The 19,558-nt window shown below is 44.3% G+C and overlaps 1 protein-coding gene across 1 annotated transcript in view; it reads left to right on the top strand.

Moving 5' to 3' along the window:
- MARCHF6 (membrane associated ring-CH-type finger 6) overlaps positions 1-10,728 on the top strand; it is an 81,453-nt gene extending 70,725 nt beyond the window's left edge. The window contains exons 23-26 of the mRNA XM_044233838.1: positions 3,813-3,902; positions 6,110-6,242; positions 7,471-7,606; positions 10,316-10,728. Coding sequence (XP_044089773.1) covers positions 3,813-3,902; positions 6,110-6,242; positions 7,471-7,606; positions 10,316-10,406 — 450 coding nt within the window. The 3' untranslated portion in view covers positions 10,407-10,728. The remainder of the gene's footprint in view (positions 1-3,812; positions 3,903-6,109; positions 6,243-7,470; positions 7,607-10,315) is intronic.
- The last annotated feature ends 8,830 nt before the right edge of the window (positions 10,729-19,558 follow it).

Here is a 19,558-nt window from a genome sequence, read left to right as displayed (position 1 = left end):
TACATGTGTGCAGGAAGCACAGCCAAGGCTCTTTCCACCATGTCATTTTTAAAAAATAATGTCCAAGATTATAAGCAACCCAGATGTCCATCCACAGAGAATGACTAAAGAAAGGTGATACATTTTTACTTTGGCCCTTAGTGCAGCAGTTAAAAGGAGTGCAGTGGAGCCGTGTGTTTTGCTATAGGTAGCTCTCAGACATTTTTTTTTTTAAAACATTTTATTTATTTATTTATTTAAAAAAAAGATTTTATTTATTTTTTAAAAAGATTTTATTTATTTATTTGACAGAGAGAGATCACAAGTAGGCAGAGAGGCAGGCAGAGAGAGAGGAGGAAGCAGGCCCCCTGCTGAGTGGAAAGCCCGATGCAGGACTCGATCCCAGGACCCTGAGATCATGACCTGAGCCGAAGGCAGCGGCTTAACCCCCTGAGCCACCCAGGCGCCCCTCTCAGACATGTTTTTAAGTAGGAGAAATACTCTGGTTTTCGATGGATAGGAGCAGCATGGTATCCTTAAAATTCTGGATAAAACTCTAACATTTGAAAGAACGGTTTGCTTTTTTTCCATTCCTGACTCCTAGTTACTTGCCTTCCCTGTGTCAAGCAGCTGTAGCATTATGGAGACTAGACTCTCGGAATTCTAGCGGAGGAACTAGTGTTGTGTGTCCTATCCTGTCAGAAAGGACTGGATATATCAGTGGATCTTTAAAGAGCTTGAACCTGAGCAGACTGTGGACTTCCATCAGGTGAACAAGAACCTCACCTGGGTGTATTCTGAACTCCTAAAGGCCAAAGGAAGGCTGAATCTGTGGGTCGAATCTTCCCTACCTGGGAGCCTGGGACAGTACAGAAGCCGCAGAGAGGCTCTCACCATGTTCTCTGCAGCAGATTGGTACCTGCTCTCCCAAAGGTCTAAAGGGCTCAGAGGTCCTTTTGCAGCCCTTTAAGTTATACTTGGTCTGACCTGAACCTCATCGAACCTCATAGAAAAACAGCAAATGCTTTATCTAGGGGGCTGCGCAGCAGTGGCCAGGCAGAGCAGTCAGACCACGTCCCACGTGACATGGAGCCACTCCCCGAGCCATGAGTATCCAGGCGGAAGAATGAGAACGCAGGCGATCAAGGGGAGTCTGTGTTCGTGTGCACCCAGTAGCAGTAAAGCAGCGAAGCTGTGATGCTGTATAGCGTGGGTCTTCAGACATTCAGTAGCTGAACTGAAGATGTGGGTAGTCACCACTAAAGTTCACATTGGGCTCCCGGAAGACCACTGCCGAGCACAGAGCAAAACTGAACAAGTTAGGACGTTACAGGAAAGGGTAAGGGTCTCGGAGAATACATCCAGGGGATTTAACATCCCCTAATAAGAGCTCCAGAGTGCAGAAATGAGGCAGCATGGAATGAAATAGAAAAATTAAACTGAATTGAAAGTCCTGATTCTGTAGGTTAAAGGACTCATCAGATTTGGTGAAGTGGACATTGAGATGAAACTGGTAAGAAAAACACATATTTGAGCATATCTTGGTAAGATTTCTGAATTCTAAAGGTAAGGAGAAGTCAAACTTCAAAAAAGATCATACTGGTAATAGACTTTTATCTGTAGCAACACAAGCCATCTAGCAGAAGAGCATCTATAGACCATTGAGTGGAAAGGGACAAAAACCAAGCTTCCTATACCCAGGCAAAATGTCATTCAGTCATTGGTCTGTAGAGTGAAGAGACGCTTTTAGGATGTGCAGGAATTCAGAGCGTGCGTCACCTTTGACCCCGTTTGAAGAAGATGCTCAGAATCCTGGCATGCCGGATCAGTAGATCAGAACATAAGCCTCGAGATGGCGGACAGCAAGAAGAAAAACCAGTGTGAGCAAAATCTGTATAAAAATGACACGACGTCTTTTCTGTGGGATGTATATGTGTAGCTACAGGTAAATGCTTAGGGGGGAAATGTGGAGGGTACGTACCACTATTAGTAGTGGTCATTGCTGGGGAGGAATCAGGATTTAGGCTGGTGGTAGTCACAGAGGACTTCAGCCTTTGCAGACGGTTTTGGATTTATATAAGAATAGATCAGGAGGGGTGCCTGGGTGGCTCAGAGGGTTAAGCCTCTGCTTTCAGCGCAGGTCATGATCTCAGGGTCCTGGGATCGAGCCTCGCATCAGGCTCTCTGCTCAGTGAGAGTCTGCTTCCTCCTCTCTCTCTCTCTCTGCCTGCCTCTCTGCCAACTTGTGATCTCTGTCTGTCAAGTAAATAGATAAAATCTTTTAAAAAAAAAAGAATAGATCAGGAGGTGCCTGGGTGGCTCAGTTGATTAAACGTCTGCCTTCAGCTCAGGTCATGATCTCAGGGTCTTGGGATCGAGCTCCACTTTGGGCTCCCTGCTCAGCGGGAAGCTACTTCTCCCTCTGTCACTCCTTCTACTTGTGTTCTGTCTCTCGCTGTCTCTCTCTGTCAAATAAATAAACAAAATCTTAAAAAATATATATATATCTAAATATTACATGTTACCTTTTTAAAAAATACATTAAGGGGCACCTGGGTGGCCCAGTCATTAAGTGGCCCAGGGTCCTGCACGTCAAAATCAGGAATTGAGGGGCGCCTGGGTGGCTCAGTGGGTTGAGCCGCTGCCTTCGGCTCAGGTCATGATCTCAGGGTCCTGGGATCGAGTCCCGCATCGGGCTCTCTGCTCAGCAGGGAGCCTGCTTCCCTCTCTCTCTCTCTCTCTCTCTCTCTCTGCCTGCCTCTCTGTCTACTTGTGATCTCTGTCTGTCAAATAAACAAATAAAAAATCTTTAAAAAAAAAAAAAATCAGGGATTGAGCTCCGCATTGGGCTCTCTGCTCAGCAGAGAGCCTGCTTCTCCTTCTCCCTCTGCCTGCTGCTTCCCCTACTTGTGCATGCTCTCTCTGTCAAATAAATACAACCTTTAAAAAATAAATTAATTAAATTAAAAAAAAAAAAACAGACCCCAGGCTATGCAGGACTTTGTGTGCCATGCTGAGAACTTTGGGGTTGTAAGCAAGGAATTGTCCTCCTGTGGTCTGATTTGTGCTTTAAGATGTCACATTGGGGGTGGGGGTGGAGGTGGCAATGGCACTGGCTGCTTGGTGGAGCTCTGGCGTGGGCAGGCCGGAGGCACAGTGGGGAGCCCGGTGTGGCCATGGAGGTTGTAGTTAACCTTTCAGCAGTACTAGAGCTAGAAGCTCTCTGTGAGCCTTTGGGATAGTTTCTTTAGGCCAAACATGGCTCCACAGGCTTCTTCTGATGCAGTTAGCTTGGCTAAAACTAATACGGCAGTCCAGGATGGTTGACAAAATAAAAATAATGGTGCTGTGTTATTTATTTGCCTGTCAGGATCTCCGTTAACGTTGACACAAGTACCGTAAGTTTCTGAAAGATACTAGAATTTGTTTTGTTGGAAACAGAGCTTTGGAAGGGGTGGCATGCAATTTTGCTGGATTTTCTAGTGTATGTTAGTCTTCTGTAAAATTGTTACTGATCCCGCAGAACTGCTGTTTTGAAGTGAAATATGCAAGAAAATTGTATAGCCTCTATACTGGGTTTATTGCTGAAAATGAAAATCTGTTAAATGGTTTTTATTTCCCAGGGTGCCTATGTATCTCTGTCAGTTAAATCAGACTCTTGATTTCAGCTCAGGTCACCATCTCAGGGTGCTGGGTTCGAGCCCCACAGGGTATCACAATATCAGGCTCCCTTCTCAGTGGGGTGTCTGCTTATCTCCCTCTCTGCTCCTTCCCCTGCCCTCTTTTTTGGTCTCAAATAAATAAATAAATCTTAAATGGTTTTATTTCCCTAGGACTGGGCCCTTGGAGTCCTGCACGCCAAAATCATTGCAGCTATAACACTGATGGGTCCGCAGTGGTGGTTGAAAACAGTAATAGAGCAGGTGAGCAGAGCCGGCTTTCAGGAGAGACTGGGAGTGGCGGAGGGTTGTGCTTGGCCATTGAGTGCTTATGTTCCATATTTCCGCCTTCCTGAGTTTCCTGCACATTTTCTCTAAGAAGCATATATAACTTTTTTTTTTTTTTTAAGAAGACAGTTTGCTGTTTTATTGCCATGAATTTTCATCAACCACTCTTAAAATGTCCCTTGTCTGAAGTTTAACCAGTGGCGTAAAGTACCTAAAACCCTGTCTAAAGTAAGGCAAAAATTAGCACATGTGGTTTCTTTTCAGGGCAAGAGTTGCAATGTAGACCAGGTACTCAGTTTTCTCAGTGTGTAGTTGAGTGAAGAGGTCACGGCCCAAGACTGCAAGTGGACGGCAAGGGCGCCTGGGGGGCGTAGTCGGCTGGGCGTCCGGCTCCCGGTTTCGTCTCAGTCGTGACCTCAGTGTTGAGAGACCAAGCCCTGTGTCTACCTCCACGCTCAGTGCAGAGTCTCCTTGAGATTCTCTCCCTCTCTTCTGCCCTCTCGTGAGTGCACACGCCCTCTCCCTCTCAAATAAATAGAGAAGTCTTCTTAAAAATAAGTAAAGGGCAGAAAAAAATAGATAGAAAAAGCAAAGCTGATACTGTATACCTGAAACTGATACAACACTGTGTTGTTGACTAGAATTAAAATAAAAACTTAGAAAGTATGTATCCCAGAGCCTTTAAAAATAGCAAAAATAAAAAATAAAAACACCGATATTTAAAAAAAAAAAAAAGGCAGTGCTGTTTGGGAATATTCTAGCTGCATAGCACCTAAGACTGTTGTATTATGGACCTGTGAGCTTGGTCATTGTGGTGATAACCTTGAAAAAAGTAGATGGTGCTTCTGCACTCTGATAATAAGGCTGGAAAGTATGATAATTCACTTAAGGAAGATTTCTGTCTAAAATAACATAACAGATTTTGGTATGTATTACTTTAAATTTTAATTGCCTAGAAAATATATTTGTGGACAGTCCTCTTATCTTCAGGTTAGTGCCAAATGATTTAGGTGTTGCAGTTCTGTAGCAGTAAAGGCACACTTCCTTTTGATGTATAGAAAATAAAGACAGTAGTTCTCAGCTCAGTATGCACAAGAAATTGTCAAAAAAATTCCTGACCCAGAGATTGCTGGAGATAGGGTGAGCCAGGGAATTGCTGTATGTTTACATGCATCTCTCCACTTTGGGGTCTCCAGGTGAGACTCTGACCCTGACAAAGGAGGTAGAATAAATCACAGTGTAATCACAGTTGGAGGCTGTGAAACATTGTTGATCTTTGTAATATTTTGCTCTCTGATGCCTTCTTTTCTCCTATATGTGGGTAAGTTTGAGTAAAAGGATTGAGAAACACTGGGGTGCCTTGTTGCACTGATTTAAATACATTTGGGGTGAATAGGTTTCTTTGGGTTGGAAGCTTTGCCTTTGGAGGGTTAAGCTTGTTGTCACGCACATCCGAATGCTCTGGCCCGTTCCTGAGGGATTGGGCTGAGTTGCAGGGTCCTGTGACTGTGTCCAGGAGAAGTTCAGGTGCTGAGGAGAAAACAGGAACAGTACTCTTCTGTTTTGTCCCCCTCTGCACACCATCTTTATTTTCCATTGTTCCCAGAGTTTTCCCACTTCCATTTATTCTTTACTCTGAAGTTCTATTCATAAGAACTTTCTGGATGATGATGAAAATATTGTAGAAATTCTTGGAAGTAAAAAAATAAAGTTCACTGTAGAATTCTTTCACAAATCAAAAATATCTTTGTCACAATTTCATTTATACAGGCTTTTCAGAACTGTGTTTCTGATAAAATGAATGAATTTTTCAGATAAAATGAACAAATAATACAGATCACTCTTACACAAGATATGTGTGCAGTTGTTTCAGATTATGTGGTCTTCATAACGTTATTGGATATGCCTGGTATTGTATGGTCCAGGACTAGTGTAGTTAGGATTCTAGATTGGAGTCTTATTTCATCCCTTAACAGAGTTAACTACAAAGTCTAAGGAAGTAAATGCATTTCTGAAAAAACTTGTGAGCACCGTACTTATCTTTGTGTTCAAAATATGTCTTGAGTTTGGGAAAAATAACCAACAGATTAAACTTGATGTGCCTTGGACTCAATAGAGATTGCTCTGTTAATTGGAGGAATTTGTCCTGTATCCTTGTTCTGATTTTCTTCCTCATGTTTCAGGTTTATGCAAATGGCATCCGGAACATTGACCTTCACTATATCATTCGTAAACTGGCAGCGCCCGTGATCTCTGTGCTCTTGCTTTCCCTGTGTGTACCTTACGTCATAGCGTCCGGCGTCGTTCCTTTACTAGGTGGGTAATGCTGGCTGGGGAGCTTGAGGAGCACCTTTATGACACCAGTGTATTCTTGTCACTTCCGGTACCATAGGCTGTCTGGCTCCATCTGATTGATTTGTAAATAAAAATCTAGCTAAAACAATGATTTTAGAAGGCTGTTTTTCTTAGACTTGTTAACTTAGGGCAAGATTTAGAGAATCATAAAGCTCTTTGGTATCGTTTTTTTCTCTAGGCAGGTGAGGTGGTATTAACGTTTACACTGTCCCCAAAATAAGAACAGATTTCCTTCAGGTTGTCTCCTGACTAGAAGTGCTATGGTCCCATACTTGTAAAATCAAGGGAAAATGTTACATTTGATTTTCAGAATGTTCTTTATCATAAAAGGAAAAGCAAAGAGGGGATAGCATTTTTTTTTTAAAGTGTGTATTTATTTATTTATTTATTTTAAGATTTTATTTATTCACTTGACAGAGAGAAATCACAAGTAGACGGAGAGGCAGGCAGAGAGAGAGAGAGAGAGGGAAGCAGGCTCCCTGCTGAGCAGAGAGCCCGATGCGGGACTCGATCCCAGGACCCTGAGATCATGACCTGAGCCGAAGGCAGTGGCCTAACCCACTGAGCCACCCAGGCGCCCCGAGGGGATGGTATTTAGCGATACCTCAGCAACTAGATATTATCAGTTGTGTGCGGAAGAGTCTCACAGGACCTTAAACACAGCATGTGTTGTGAGTGAGAAGCACAGTTTCCCCCTCCAGATCTTTCTCTTCTGAGTTCCCTCTCTCAGTGACTAGTGTTATCCAACAGTCTGCATGAGTCCGAAACCTTGTAGGTCATCTGTGTCACCTCAGTCTCTGCCTTCCCTACTCAGGTGGTCCCACTGAAGTCGGCACCTTCCCCAGGGTTCTCACCCTAACCACAGTGGCCTCCTATCTGGTTTCCCTAATTGGAAGCCACCAGCACTAATTCACTCTCCACAATGACCTTTCTCTTGAATGGGTCCCACTGTTCCTCTTCAGTGAACATCCTCTCATGGGTTCCCGCGTGGCCTTGAAGGCACCATCCTGCTCCTTGGCGTGTTCACGGGGCCCCTCGGGCTGCGACTGCCGCGCTCTGGCCTCGCGCCATTCACACGACGAGCTTGCGTTGCGGTTGGGCACCACCAGCCCCTTTGTCCTGGGAGAGGGACGTGCTTTCATTTCACTGTCCTTCCACTGACGCCTGAGCTTGTCTTTTGGTTTTACAGGTGTTACTGCGGAAATGCAAAACTTGGTCCACCGGCGAATTTATCCGTTCTTACTGATGGTTGTGGTGCTGATGGGGATCCTGTCCTTCCAGGTCCGCCAGTTCAAGCGCCTTTATGAGCACATTAAAAATGACAAGTGAGTCTAGACTTCATTCCTCTAGCTTAAGATGTCTCCTGTGTTACCTTTTATTTCTGATGTGATAAGTCATAGTTGGGAAGAGTGCTCAGATTCTGGATATATTTTGAGGTAGAATTAACAGGATTCGCTAACAGAGCGTGTGTAGGATGTGAAAGGGAATGTTATCAAGGACTCGGTTGGGCCAAGCAGCTGGCAGTACAGAGTGTCGTTCATGGAGGTGAAGACTGGGAGAAGCAAGGAAGGTGAGGAAGCCTGTTGAAATGCCTGCTCCGAATAGTTTTTAGTCTGCTTCCAAATGTTTTGGTCTGACAATCTGGTAAATAGTTGCGGTTAAAAATAAGAAGCTGCATGAGGACTCAGCCTGCCTCAGCCCTGCCTGGAGCCAGGGGCCCCTGGGCCGCTCTGGCCATTGCTGAGGGGGGCTGTGAGGCCCCTGCAGAAGCATCTTGGGCCTGACCTTGGGGGATGGGATGCTCTGAGACCTGACCTTGGTGAGAGACGGACGGCGGCTGAGGGAAACACCTTCCGGGGATAACGGTCCTCTGACCTTCCGTGTCCTGACAGAAAGCTGAATCCTCTTCTGCTTTCATGGTGTCCGGCAGGGAAAGGAGGTCTGTAACTCTCCATCCAGGTTCGCCTGGAAAGTCGAAGTGTACACGTGCCGTCTCGTGTCCCTGCTAACAACACCTCCTTTTTTCTGAGCACATTGTGTGGTCACCTTCTTTACTCCGAGGATTCTTAAGAGTTTTTAAGAATGAGATTGAGGGTGTTAAGGCTTCGCCAAAGCATTTACTGGCAGTGAAAATACAAGTACACTCAGGCGGTCAGCGTATAAAATTCTGTCCACCACAAAAGAACGGGGAGGGGGGTGTAGGTGATGAATGTCAGTTTGTGTCACTTCCCTTGTTTAGGCTGACGAGTGAGTTCTGCGGGCGGAAAGCAAACAAGACACAGCCTCGGCTTCTGATGCTTCTTCAGGGCTTGTCCCTCGCCATGTCCTTTCCCACCACCATCCCAACCTTTCTTGTTATTTTCTGCAGCCCAGTGTACTGTTTCCTCTCTCCCCATTTGTTCTTCGTGTAGAAAACTTGACGTTTAGGCTCGCTGGAGGCCTTGGGTGTGGGGTGTGCCTGGGGCCGGCTGGGGCAAGAGCGGGTGCTGGGCATCAGGGAAAGTGGGGGATGGGCTCAGAGTCTCCTTTTGCTGCCAGTGAGTTACTTTTTGGTCTCGGGCAAGTTAATTTATACCACGTCTCTCGTACCAATGGATATTGCTTATTCGTTGCCATCATGCTAACCCCATTCTTTACGTGACTTGGTCTGTTTTGTGATGATGTGTGTGTCAGGTAGAGCCATGTGTGTTACGTTAGCGGCTGTTCAGTTGTCATTGTTTAAAACATACGTAATATCCACACAGTTTAAAACTCCACTGGTTGGTTGGGGAGCAGTGTGGAAAGGAGTAGTTAACTTCTGGAGAAGAATTGGTAAGACAGAAAAAGTATTAAACAGTAGGATCATGGATGAAGCAGCAGTAGGATTTGCGAAATGTTTTAAAAAGTGACATGTTAAGCTGCTTGGCATAAACTGCAAAAAGATCTCATTAGGCTTGTCTTTGCTGGCAGGAAAGTGGGGAGTCAAGGTGGGAAAGGTAATGGTGCTAAAACCCCGAGTTTTAGCATATGCCACGTCTTTGTGGCCATGGGTTTTGTACGCTTCCTGCTTCTTACAGTGAGCACGGAGCGTGGTACTGTGGTTCTTACTTTACTGATGAGTAAAGTAGGTCTCAAAGCCCCAGCTCCGGCCACGCTGCTGCCGGCTGGCCGCACTCGCTCTCACACTCCTGCACACTGGCTGAGGACTGACGGGGCACTCCGCAGTCTGCGGTGCTGACCCCGGATGGGCACCTGTTACCCTGGCCTCCTGGAGCTCGTTGACACTGTGGGCTTGGTCACCCACTGTCCTTCGAGGGTCGGTCAGGCTGCAGGCCGTTGCCATTCAGTGAAGCACACCACTGCTTCTCTGCGACTGCCGCTGTCGTCCTGGGGGTATGGTGTCGTCATTTCAGCCATGGTCACTCTGTCTCTAGTTCTGCAGCCCCGCACCTCCTGTCCTGTCCTCCCTCTCATGCCAGCACGTGAGTTAAGTTCTGGCGCCACAGCCTCCTGCCTTCCGTCCCTTGCGCACACTCACCTCTCCGCCATCTCCCCTCCGACCTCATTGAAAACTTTGCCCTTTGATTTCTCCTTTTGTCTAGAGCTAGAGCTTTTCTGGTTTGCTTACCTCTCTACCCAGCTTTCCGAAGGTCATATTTCTAGTCTGTTTCTTCAGATCTGTCCACTGAGCTGTTTTATAAAATGTCTGTAACAGATAACTCCCCTGAACAAGCTTACTGTGCCTTACCTCCAAGTGTGCTAGTTTGTGAGAAGCCCCTGACGTACGGACCAGAGCCCAGTGCCCAGCAGCCGAAACCTTCCAATGTTTGCCGTTCTCCTGCTTCTCCCACCAGCCGACGCCTCACTGTGAGGTGTCTGCTGGTGTACCGTCTGCCAGGCGTTCATTCTAGAGTCCTCTTCCCCACCCAGCTGACCATGGAAGGGTTTGAAGTGAGAGTGATCTGATTTGCATTTAAAAACTGGCTGGTCTTAGGAAGGATGTTTAAATATGTAAGATCATATAAGAGAGTAACCACCCTGTTTTTACAACCTAGATACCTTGTGGGCCAACGCCTCGTGAATTATGAACGGAAATCTGGCAAACAAGGCACATCTCCGCCACCTCCACAGTCGTCCCAAGAATAAAGTGGTTGTCTCAACTACCTTGACCTTCCCCTTGCCTTTACGTGTCCTTTTTTGTGGACTTCTCTCTTTGGAGATTTTTCCCAGTGATCTCTCAGCATTGTTTTTAAGTTAACTGTATTTGACTTGCGTTCTTGGCATTCAGAGAGCCGCAGTGCAAGGCTCTGCTGCCCTTCTTGCATCTTCCGACATCATAGCTGTCTGAGATCTGTACATGTGTAAATAGAAGTTCCTGGATACCCTAAAACCTTGGATTAAACAGAATGTGCATTGTACATCTTTAAACAAAATGTATATTAATTTATTAAATCTAGTTGTCACTTTATTTTGGACCTGCTGTGATCTTGACAGGAAACGTGCCACAGAGCCGTAGTGCAGAGGCAAGACATTTTCATGACGTCTCTTGGAGCGCAGTACCTTGGTGTTCCTGGCAGTTCTTATTAAGTAAACTGTACATTCTGTCTTTCTTGGCTGTTCAGACCTTACCAAGAACTTGAAAGGAAACAAGTAGAAATCAGCAGTGGAGTGTCTGTGGTAAGAGAACATGAACTCTGCTTCACTGTCAATCGTTTTTTGGAAGTTATTTTGTATAACACCAAAGCTGTTGTACATTTTCTACTGCCTGATTTTTTTTTCATGTGTCTGTGTTTATAATATTGTATAGTATCTTGTGCTAGGTGAGGAAATTATTTTTAATTTTGATAATTTAATATTCCTAGTGATCAGCATTAGGGGGTTGGGGTTTTGTGCTTGTTAGGGGCATGTCTTTATTTAGAGAAAACAAGCCCACGAGAACATTTTCATTAGTCCCCTCCAACCCCCCTTTTCCATGCACAGCTGTCTTCTTTTCCTTTTTGGAAGCAATGGCCAAAAGTCATGCAGGATCACAAGTCTTACAAAATAACATCACCAACACAATGCCTCATACTGGAATTCGAACACACTGAGATGTTTCTTCATTGTAGATGTGGTTTGTGGCCTTCGACCAGCAGCATTAGAGAAGACTGGTTAAAACACCTGGTCCTGCTGGTTAGTGCACCGTTGGGGGAGGGTCAGGAAGTACATTTTTCCTCGTTTTCCGTGATTACATCCCAAAGTTTCTAGAACTTTGTGTTTATAGACTAGAAGTACAAATAAAACCAACTTGATTTTGCTTGTCCAGACTTAAGCTGGCTTGAGCTGGCCTTTTAACATAGGAGTAAAGAATGTCTTTCATTGGCTATGTGCTATAAAATCTCAGAAAACTGGACACTTATAAATCTGGTTTCCCCTTCTAACCAAAGCTTCAAGTAAGCAGTTTAGAGAAATGGAACAGTTGGGCAATGATCCATGTATTTAATGGGAATGGTATATTGTAAGGATGGTGTTGCTTTTGAATGATAACCAAAAGTTCTCAGAAAATGGATAGCATAGGTCTTCAGGAACTCTTAAGGAGTTTCCATATAGTATTAAAATGTCTATAGACTCTAATCTGAAGATTTTTAAAATACTGAAGTCAGCTAAGCATAAGCTACCAAAAAGCAAATGTGTTCTGGTTGTTTTACATTTCAACAGTTTTTCCTCAAGTGGTGATTACTTTACTTTAAAAATACATTTTAAAACATCAGTATCAAAAAAAAAGCTTGACAAAGGGTTCAGTGTTACACTTTTTGGCACTTTGTAGCAGTCCTTTCTCTTGTATTTGAAATAAGGTCTTTGCTAGCCCTACCTTTACTTAGAAATTTAGTCCTACTTTAAAAAATTAGGAGCATTTTAAAATGTAATGCCACCTGTTGTGGTATATGTCTATATAAATTGTTCTCTTTGGGAGAAAAATATTATCAATTGGGCATATAACTTGATTATATTAATTTAGTTTCTTTTTTAATTTTTCAGGGAATTTGTAGATCTTGATATAAAGTCATTGAAACATTTATCTGTTTTACTGGGGGGAGATCTAGGCCGATACCATAAAGGATGAAAAATTGTTATGCTACAGAATTTTAAATGAATCTTACCAGATATTTTGTAAAAAACGAAACAAACAAAAAAAACCAAAAAATAAAAACAAAACAAAAAAACACCAAACCAAACATATATATGAATGTGTATGAATGGCGAAAAGTTGCCCTCCATTTCACTGGCGATAATTTTATCTTCTTGTACTTAAGGATTTCCTCTTGGTTTTCAGTTGTGCTCTGTCCTTTTTTCAATCAGATGAATACTTCTGTAAGGAAAGCGTTTGCTGGCATGATATTTACATGGGTGGCATCAGGATTTCATTATTAACCAGTAGTCTTACAAACATTTTAAACCTCTAGCTCAGAAAGGGCTAATATTGCTGCTCTTCTTCCTGTAGATTTTTTTTTTTTTTAAATAATAGCGTAGTTTTGCTTCATTTTACATTGGGCTAAAACAGTCTTTAAGAAAGTTAATTAGGAAAGACCTTTCTGCTTTATTTTTAACTGTTTATAAATTGGAGACAAATCAATATTTGGGAGTTAGTTCCACATGACCAGTTATCAAATGGCCATAGTATGAAGTGTGTATTTGTTCCTTATTAGCAAATTATGTTTGATTTTTAAACTATTAATACTAATAGTTGAGCCGAAAACTGAAGAAAAATGCCAGTGTGATGTTTATATATAGCTAGCCTTAAAAAGTTCCATGTTTTAGGGGATTTTTTTTCCCTGTTAGTTTGCTGGAGAAACAGTGGAAATTGGACATCTCAATTCCAGTTGTAAACAAAAAGCAGTTTTTATTTCAACATTTAATATAGCTGTTATTACTGTGGATTCTTGTCTGTATTTTTTCTTTCCCTTATTCAGGTAATAGAGAATAACTTTCTTAAATGATCTGGTCTTAGAGATGTCATTTCTGTATTGGCAAATGCTATTATTAAAGTGCAACTCTTAAATTGAGGTTGAATTTATGACTTTGTAAAACAGAGTGGACATTTCTCCACTGTATTGTGAGCAGCCCCCACCCCCGTACACACACACGTGCGCGCTCAAGAGTGTAGCGTGAGTCTAAGAACACTGGCCCTTTTTTCACCTTCACAAGTTAGCTCCTTATTGTCACTTTCAGGGTTGAGTATTTTAAGTTCTTTCCTTACTGTGATTTTAATTGTAAAATTAAATGATTATGTTTAAAAGACTCCTTTAGAATGTTGCCTGCTCAGTTCCCATGGGGAAGAGACAAAAGTAAAATGTCTTACCACCAAACTATTATTAAAAACCTTGCGTGTGTGGAGGTCCTCTAACTCCCTCAGTTGGGCTGTCTGTATCTCATTAATTTACCCTTGCCCCCCCCCTTTCCCTCTCACCCTCCTAACTGCCCTGTTAAAAGCAGCCATTTTGAGAAAGGGTTTCATTCAAGTCTCCAGCAATACGCTCGGCATGAATACAACGAAGTTAGGATAGTGTGTGTCAGTTTCAGTCCCATCTGTTCTGTATGAGTGCCTCATTCTGTCATGGGAGTAGAGTACCGTTAATGGAAATGTAGTGACTGTAAGGCCTAGGAATGACTGTCTTCAAGGATAAATAGAACACTTAGTTATTTGGGACTTAAGTTTTCTATTAAAGCAAACACCTTAGATACCCAGACCAATTTTATGTGTACATATTCTAAAATGCTCCCTTTTTTATGTGGTTGTTTGTTGCCTTCTAAGTCAAGAGAACAAAATTGAATAAAGTGAATGTTAGTTGTAGCCTAGATTTTTGGTTTGTTTTTGCTTTGTTGCAAGATTGCTTCAGAATTACAGAAATGGGCATTATTAATCAGCATATATAGATGATCTAAGTATTTTTTAATATAATAGTTACATGAGAAAAAGCACTAAGTTACCTGTGATTGTAATTCCTCTGTTCTGTTGAGTTTTAAAGTATACTTGCAGAGAACACATCCCTTCCACCTTGTCCCTTCACCATACCAGTAGACCATCATCACTGGGGATAGTGAAGGCCTTCTTCCCAGCTGCTGGCAAGATGCTACCCATTTCCACACCTGTCTGCAAGATCCTTGTGCCAAAGCCTCGCCAGGCTTTCTCTTTAAGTGGATACTTGGAATGCAGGAAAACCAGTCAAGTCCATCTTATGTAGTTGATCGTGAATCTCAGAGAAAAACGAAAGTATTCCATCAGGCTTTTTTTCCTTCCTGTGTGCCCCACGGGAACAGATCCTTTCATTTCTAGGTTCAAAACTGTTTCTTTTTAATCAAGTGCATTTGTATTTTCAGTGCAGCAGTGATAGGCGAAATGCTATTTGAACCACAGGCCATCTATAATCTGTGATTTTGAAGTTTCACAGCAAAGGAAATGGCATGGTGAATCTCAGAACGTCGCCAGTAATTCCCCCGGCACCCCGCGGTGTGTAGCCGCTCTTGTTGCAGACAACACTGATCGCACGAGTGGGTTAAGGGTCTGAGGGAGCCGACCTCTCCCCTTCTCCTCCCACAGTGTTCTGGTTTGGGGGTCTGCTTTCTTTCCCACACTTTTCTGAGCACTGTAGTTGAATCCAGGTACGGTGTCTGCCTTCAAGGAACCCCTTAGAGTGGAAAAGACCAGAAAAACAAGCCGAAGGTTCTAGTCCAGGTACGACTAGAATGTCCTGAGGAATGCAGAGCCGGGTCCCCCGGACACTCTGTACTGTGCCCTGCCAAGCCCAGGCCCCCTCCTGCCTCCTGTGGTGTGCGTCACTCCGCAACAGCCAGGAGCCTGGGGAGAGGAGGTCCCCTTTCCAGTGCTTTAGACAGTTCAATCTTCTTTTTGAAATTTCTCTTTCTACATAAGTAACAGTACTGTGTCTGTCTCTGTGCTATTCAGTGACTCTTTCAGGCCAAGAAGCTTCACAATGCCGGGAACCCCGAGCGCGCACTCCTCTGTTCTGCTCAGTTGTAGCAGTCTCCTGGCGGGTTTACAGACCCACAGAACCGATGGAGCGGCACAGAGTCCGGAAGCAGACCCCCGTGTATGCGGATGGTTGATGCTTGACAAAGGTGTGGAAGTCAAACAGGGGTGCTGGAGTAATTGGACATCCACGTGCAAAATTAAGAACTGATCCATATCTCAATATATGCAAAAATTAACTCAAAATGGATTGTATTCCTAAGCAATAAACCTCCAGCCAAATAACTTCTGGAAGCAAAAGGGGAAAATGTTCAGCCTTGGGTAAGGCAAAGATTTAGATTAGATATGGGCAAAAACACAGTTCGTAGGAGAACAACCTGATAAGTTGGACATGACCAAGATTGAAAGTGTCTGCTCTGTGATACATGATGTTCAGGGGACAGCAACTACAAACCAGCCGTGGACTGGCAGGAACTACTCGTAAAACATTTCAGATAATAGACATGCATTCAGAATAGACACGTCTCAAAACTCAGTAGTTTTAAGAAGATCCATTTGAAAAAAAAAAAAAGATCCATTTGCCCATTTTAAAAAAATGAGCAAAATATTTAAACACTTCATTAAAGAGGATACACAAATGGCAAGTAGGCACATGAAAAGCTAGCTGTTAACATAATCAGCCGTTAGGAAGATACAAATTAAAACCACAAGTTACCATCACCTATCTGTTAGAACGACTAAAATTAAAAATACTATGCCGTGTGTTGGTGAGGAAGTGAAGAACTGGAACTCTTACCCTCTCCTGGAGGGAAAGTGAAGTGGTATAAACTCCTTTGGGAAATAGCTGGGCAGTTTTGAAACCATTACAGTGAGTCCTTCGCACTCCTAGTTACTGACCAAGCAAGGAGTCAGTCCATACAATGACTCCTACATGAACGTTCCTTGTAGCTTGTAATAGCTCAAGGCTGGAAACAGTCCACACGCCCATCGGCAGGTGAATAAACAAATGATCATGCAATGAGCTACTGCTCAGCAATAGTAAATAACTTGATAAAGACAGCATGGACAAGTCTCAGTGCTAAGGGAAAGCAGACCTACCAATCAGTGGGAAGGGGCTCGGAGGGATTTCAAAGGGGCATAAAGACATGGATTGATGTATTCGTTATCTTGATGTGCTTCTGGTGTGACATGCACACATATGTTAAATTGTACATTTTAAGGTGGTGCAGTTCATTGCATGTCAGTTACATCCCAGTTTCAAAAAGGAATACCAGTGTATTACATGCTCTTTAAGGGATCATTTCATACTTTATCTTTCTTCAGAGTGCCCCCTTCTCTCTCACTTTTGGCGGCTGAGTTCATTTCTGTCTCACCAGAAGACAAAGCAGTCAGAACAAGTCTTCACAGGTTCACATCGTATTTGCTGTTTTACCTGCACCTGTGCCCACGCGCTCACCAGGCTGTGCAGACTGCGCACATCGCCTCCAGCGAGCGCGCGCTGATTGCACACCGCCCCGGGCCCACGTGCGATTCCTGGGTCCCCCACCCTGCGCACGCTCACTAGGCCACAGTACTCCGCTGCCCCGAAGCACTGCTCTGCACTTCTCCCTCTCCCTCAGAGTGCTGTCGGGTCGTTCCCATCATTTCGGATGTTGCGTCGTCATTTGGGAAAATCTCCACCCCACTAACTCCTTCAACTGTTCCATTTCACAAAGCCCTTCAAACAGTTCTCTGTACTCACTCTTTCCAGTTTCTCCTCTCCTCTTCCAGGCCTGCTACAATCAGGTGTTTGCTCCACTGTCCTCTGGAACTGCTCCCGTAAGTCACAAATTGGCCACCACTGATTGACGTGGTTCCTTCTCAGCTCTCAACGGAAATGGGTGGCTCCTCTCTTCAGTGAAACCATTTTCCTGGTTGTCAGGACACAGCGTTCCCCCCATTTCCTTCCTGCCTGTCTGGATTCTCCTTTCCAGACTCCATCGCTGACCCTCCTATCCTGTCAGCCCAGCCCAGCGGGAACCTCTGTTCTACTGACACCCATTAACTCGGTGATCTCACTCACTCTCATGGTCTTAAAGGCCATCTCTAAGCTGGTCGCTCACGTATTTATTTACTCTAGGCATGTCTGCACGCCTGTCTGTGTAGACTCTTCAGACATCTCAAACTTAGCAGGCCCAAAACGACTCATGATGCTCTTACCCCAAAGCTATTTTCTCGAACTTACCCATTTCAGTTGATAAGCAAGTGGATGGATTCAAGTTGCTAAATTTAAAATGTTGGTAATACCTTTGGCCCTTGTTTTTCTCCCACACTTCCCATAAAATCGGAGAGCAAGTCTTCAAAATGAATTGAATTCTGGCTATGTTGCACCCTCTACTGCTACCTTCCTGGCGCAAAGCACCATCGTCTCTCTCCTATCCAGGCCACTGGCAGTTTCTCCTGAGCTCCCGGCCTCTGCCCACGCTCTCTTGTCTTTATTCCAGTTATTTTCAACACAGGATCCAGAGTGATCATGTTCGGATCTAAGATCACAATAGCCCTCTACTCAGAGAGCTAACCACCACACTCAAGAGTCCCAAGTTCACAATCACCTTCCTGTGCTCCAGGCAAGCCTCCTTGCTTCCAGAACAGGTCAAACCTCAGGGCCTTTGCACTTGCTGCGCCTTAATGTTCTTCATCTAGGCTGTTCATTTTGTACTGAAGTGTCATTCTTAGGCTTATCTAAAATTGCAGGAACTGGGGCATTCCTGACTCTTCTGCTGTGTCTTATCTCTCATATGTTTTAAGATATCATGGTTTTCTTGTCCTACTTATATTTGTATCTTCTCTCCCACTTAAATGTAAGCTTCAGAGATTATTTTTTAACTATTTGGGGATTACTACTATATTACAGAACAGTTCTTGGGACATACTTAACATTCAATACTGTTGAATAAATAAATGGATGAATCAGAATCAAAATAATGTATATATGGTTAAAATAAAACCTGCAAGTCATGTGCCATTCTCCAGAAGTAACCACTGTCAGGAGTTTAATGTTTGCTTCCAGAATGTGCTATGGGCAAACATACATTCACAGACTCTGCTCTGTGGGGTGCTTTTTTTTGCTTTATATTTCATGAACATCTTTTTATGGCAATACTTAAGTAGCTACCTCATAAAATTCTGGCTGAATTCTGTTGTGTGGATAAGATTATGATTTAAGTTTTCTGAAAGAATTTACCCATTTTACTATGTGCTTTAGTAAACATTTTTGTCCACATTATATATACTCAGGCTAGTATTCTGTAGCATAGATCTCTTGGTTAAGTCATCAAAATATAGTGCCAAATAGTCCCCCAAGTGTACTAATTAATACTCTCATCACTGTATGAGACTCCTTGTTTTCCCATATTGTATCAGCATTAAATAGTGACTGCTTTCAGTTTTTGCTAGTGCTGTTAATTTGGAGTCATGGTTGGGGGTAATGCCTCTGGGGACTTGTCCTTGACTCCTCCTGGCAGTAGCTCGTTCTAGTTCTCCATCTTCTGGCTGGAGGTGAGCAGGGGAAGGCGGGCTTCAGGGCTTCATTCATTGAGTGGGTTCGAGGGCAGCCACAGCCATGATCGACGCTTCCTATGCTGCCCTGGTCAGGATTCACCAGAACCGAGCAGTTCTCTCCCATTCGGCCCAAAGCTATTGTAGCAGAAGACGCGGCTTATGTCCTTCAAGACGCAGTCAGGCTCAACCATTGTGTCTGTCTTCGAAGAACAAGTGAAACAGAATCTTCCTCGAGCTGAAAATCGCCCACGGTCCGAACTCTTCAGTGGCTCTTACATCGGAAGAACGGGCGGGCACTGAGAACGCGGGTGAAGGCCTGGGCACCGGGACGCTTTGCTTCACCGGCAGGGGCTCGTGCAGGACGAGCGAGGCCGCGGAGGCAGGAGGTGCGGTTCCACCGGCCCATGATTATAACGGCTTCCTTCCGAGGACGGCCGAGTCATTTCGTCCCTAAGCTTAACGTAGCCAGAGCAAGGGGAAGCGGGGGGGCGGGGCCTTTGTGAATTCGCCCCTCACAGTTGGTAGTGGGGAATCGATCAAAAGGTCCTTTTCTAAGTGAAACGTTCAGCTCCTGCAGCCCTTTACTACCAGGTAGTGGCGGGGGGGGGGGGGCGGAAAAAGGCGGGGGGCGGAGGGCGGGAGCCACGCTGCGCAAGCGCATTGCCTCCCAGGCAGGTGCCGGCGGTTGCCGGGCCTCGGCCCGAGGCAGGTGCGCCTGCGCGGAGCCAAGGGGCGGAGCCCTCAGGCGTCCCGGTTGCCTGGATACGTCTGTGCAACAATCGCTGCCGCG

This window comes from Neovison vison, chromosome 1 (genome assembly GCF_020171115.1).
Source record: "Neovison vison isolate M4711 chromosome 1, ASM_NN_V1, whole genome shotgun sequence".
Classification (NCBI taxonomy): domain Eukaryota; kingdom Metazoa; phylum Chordata; class Mammalia; order Carnivora; family Mustelidae; genus Neogale; species Neogale vison.
The sequence above is the reverse complement of the archived record's forward strand: the minus strand, read 5'-3'. Positions and strand labels throughout refer to the sequence as shown.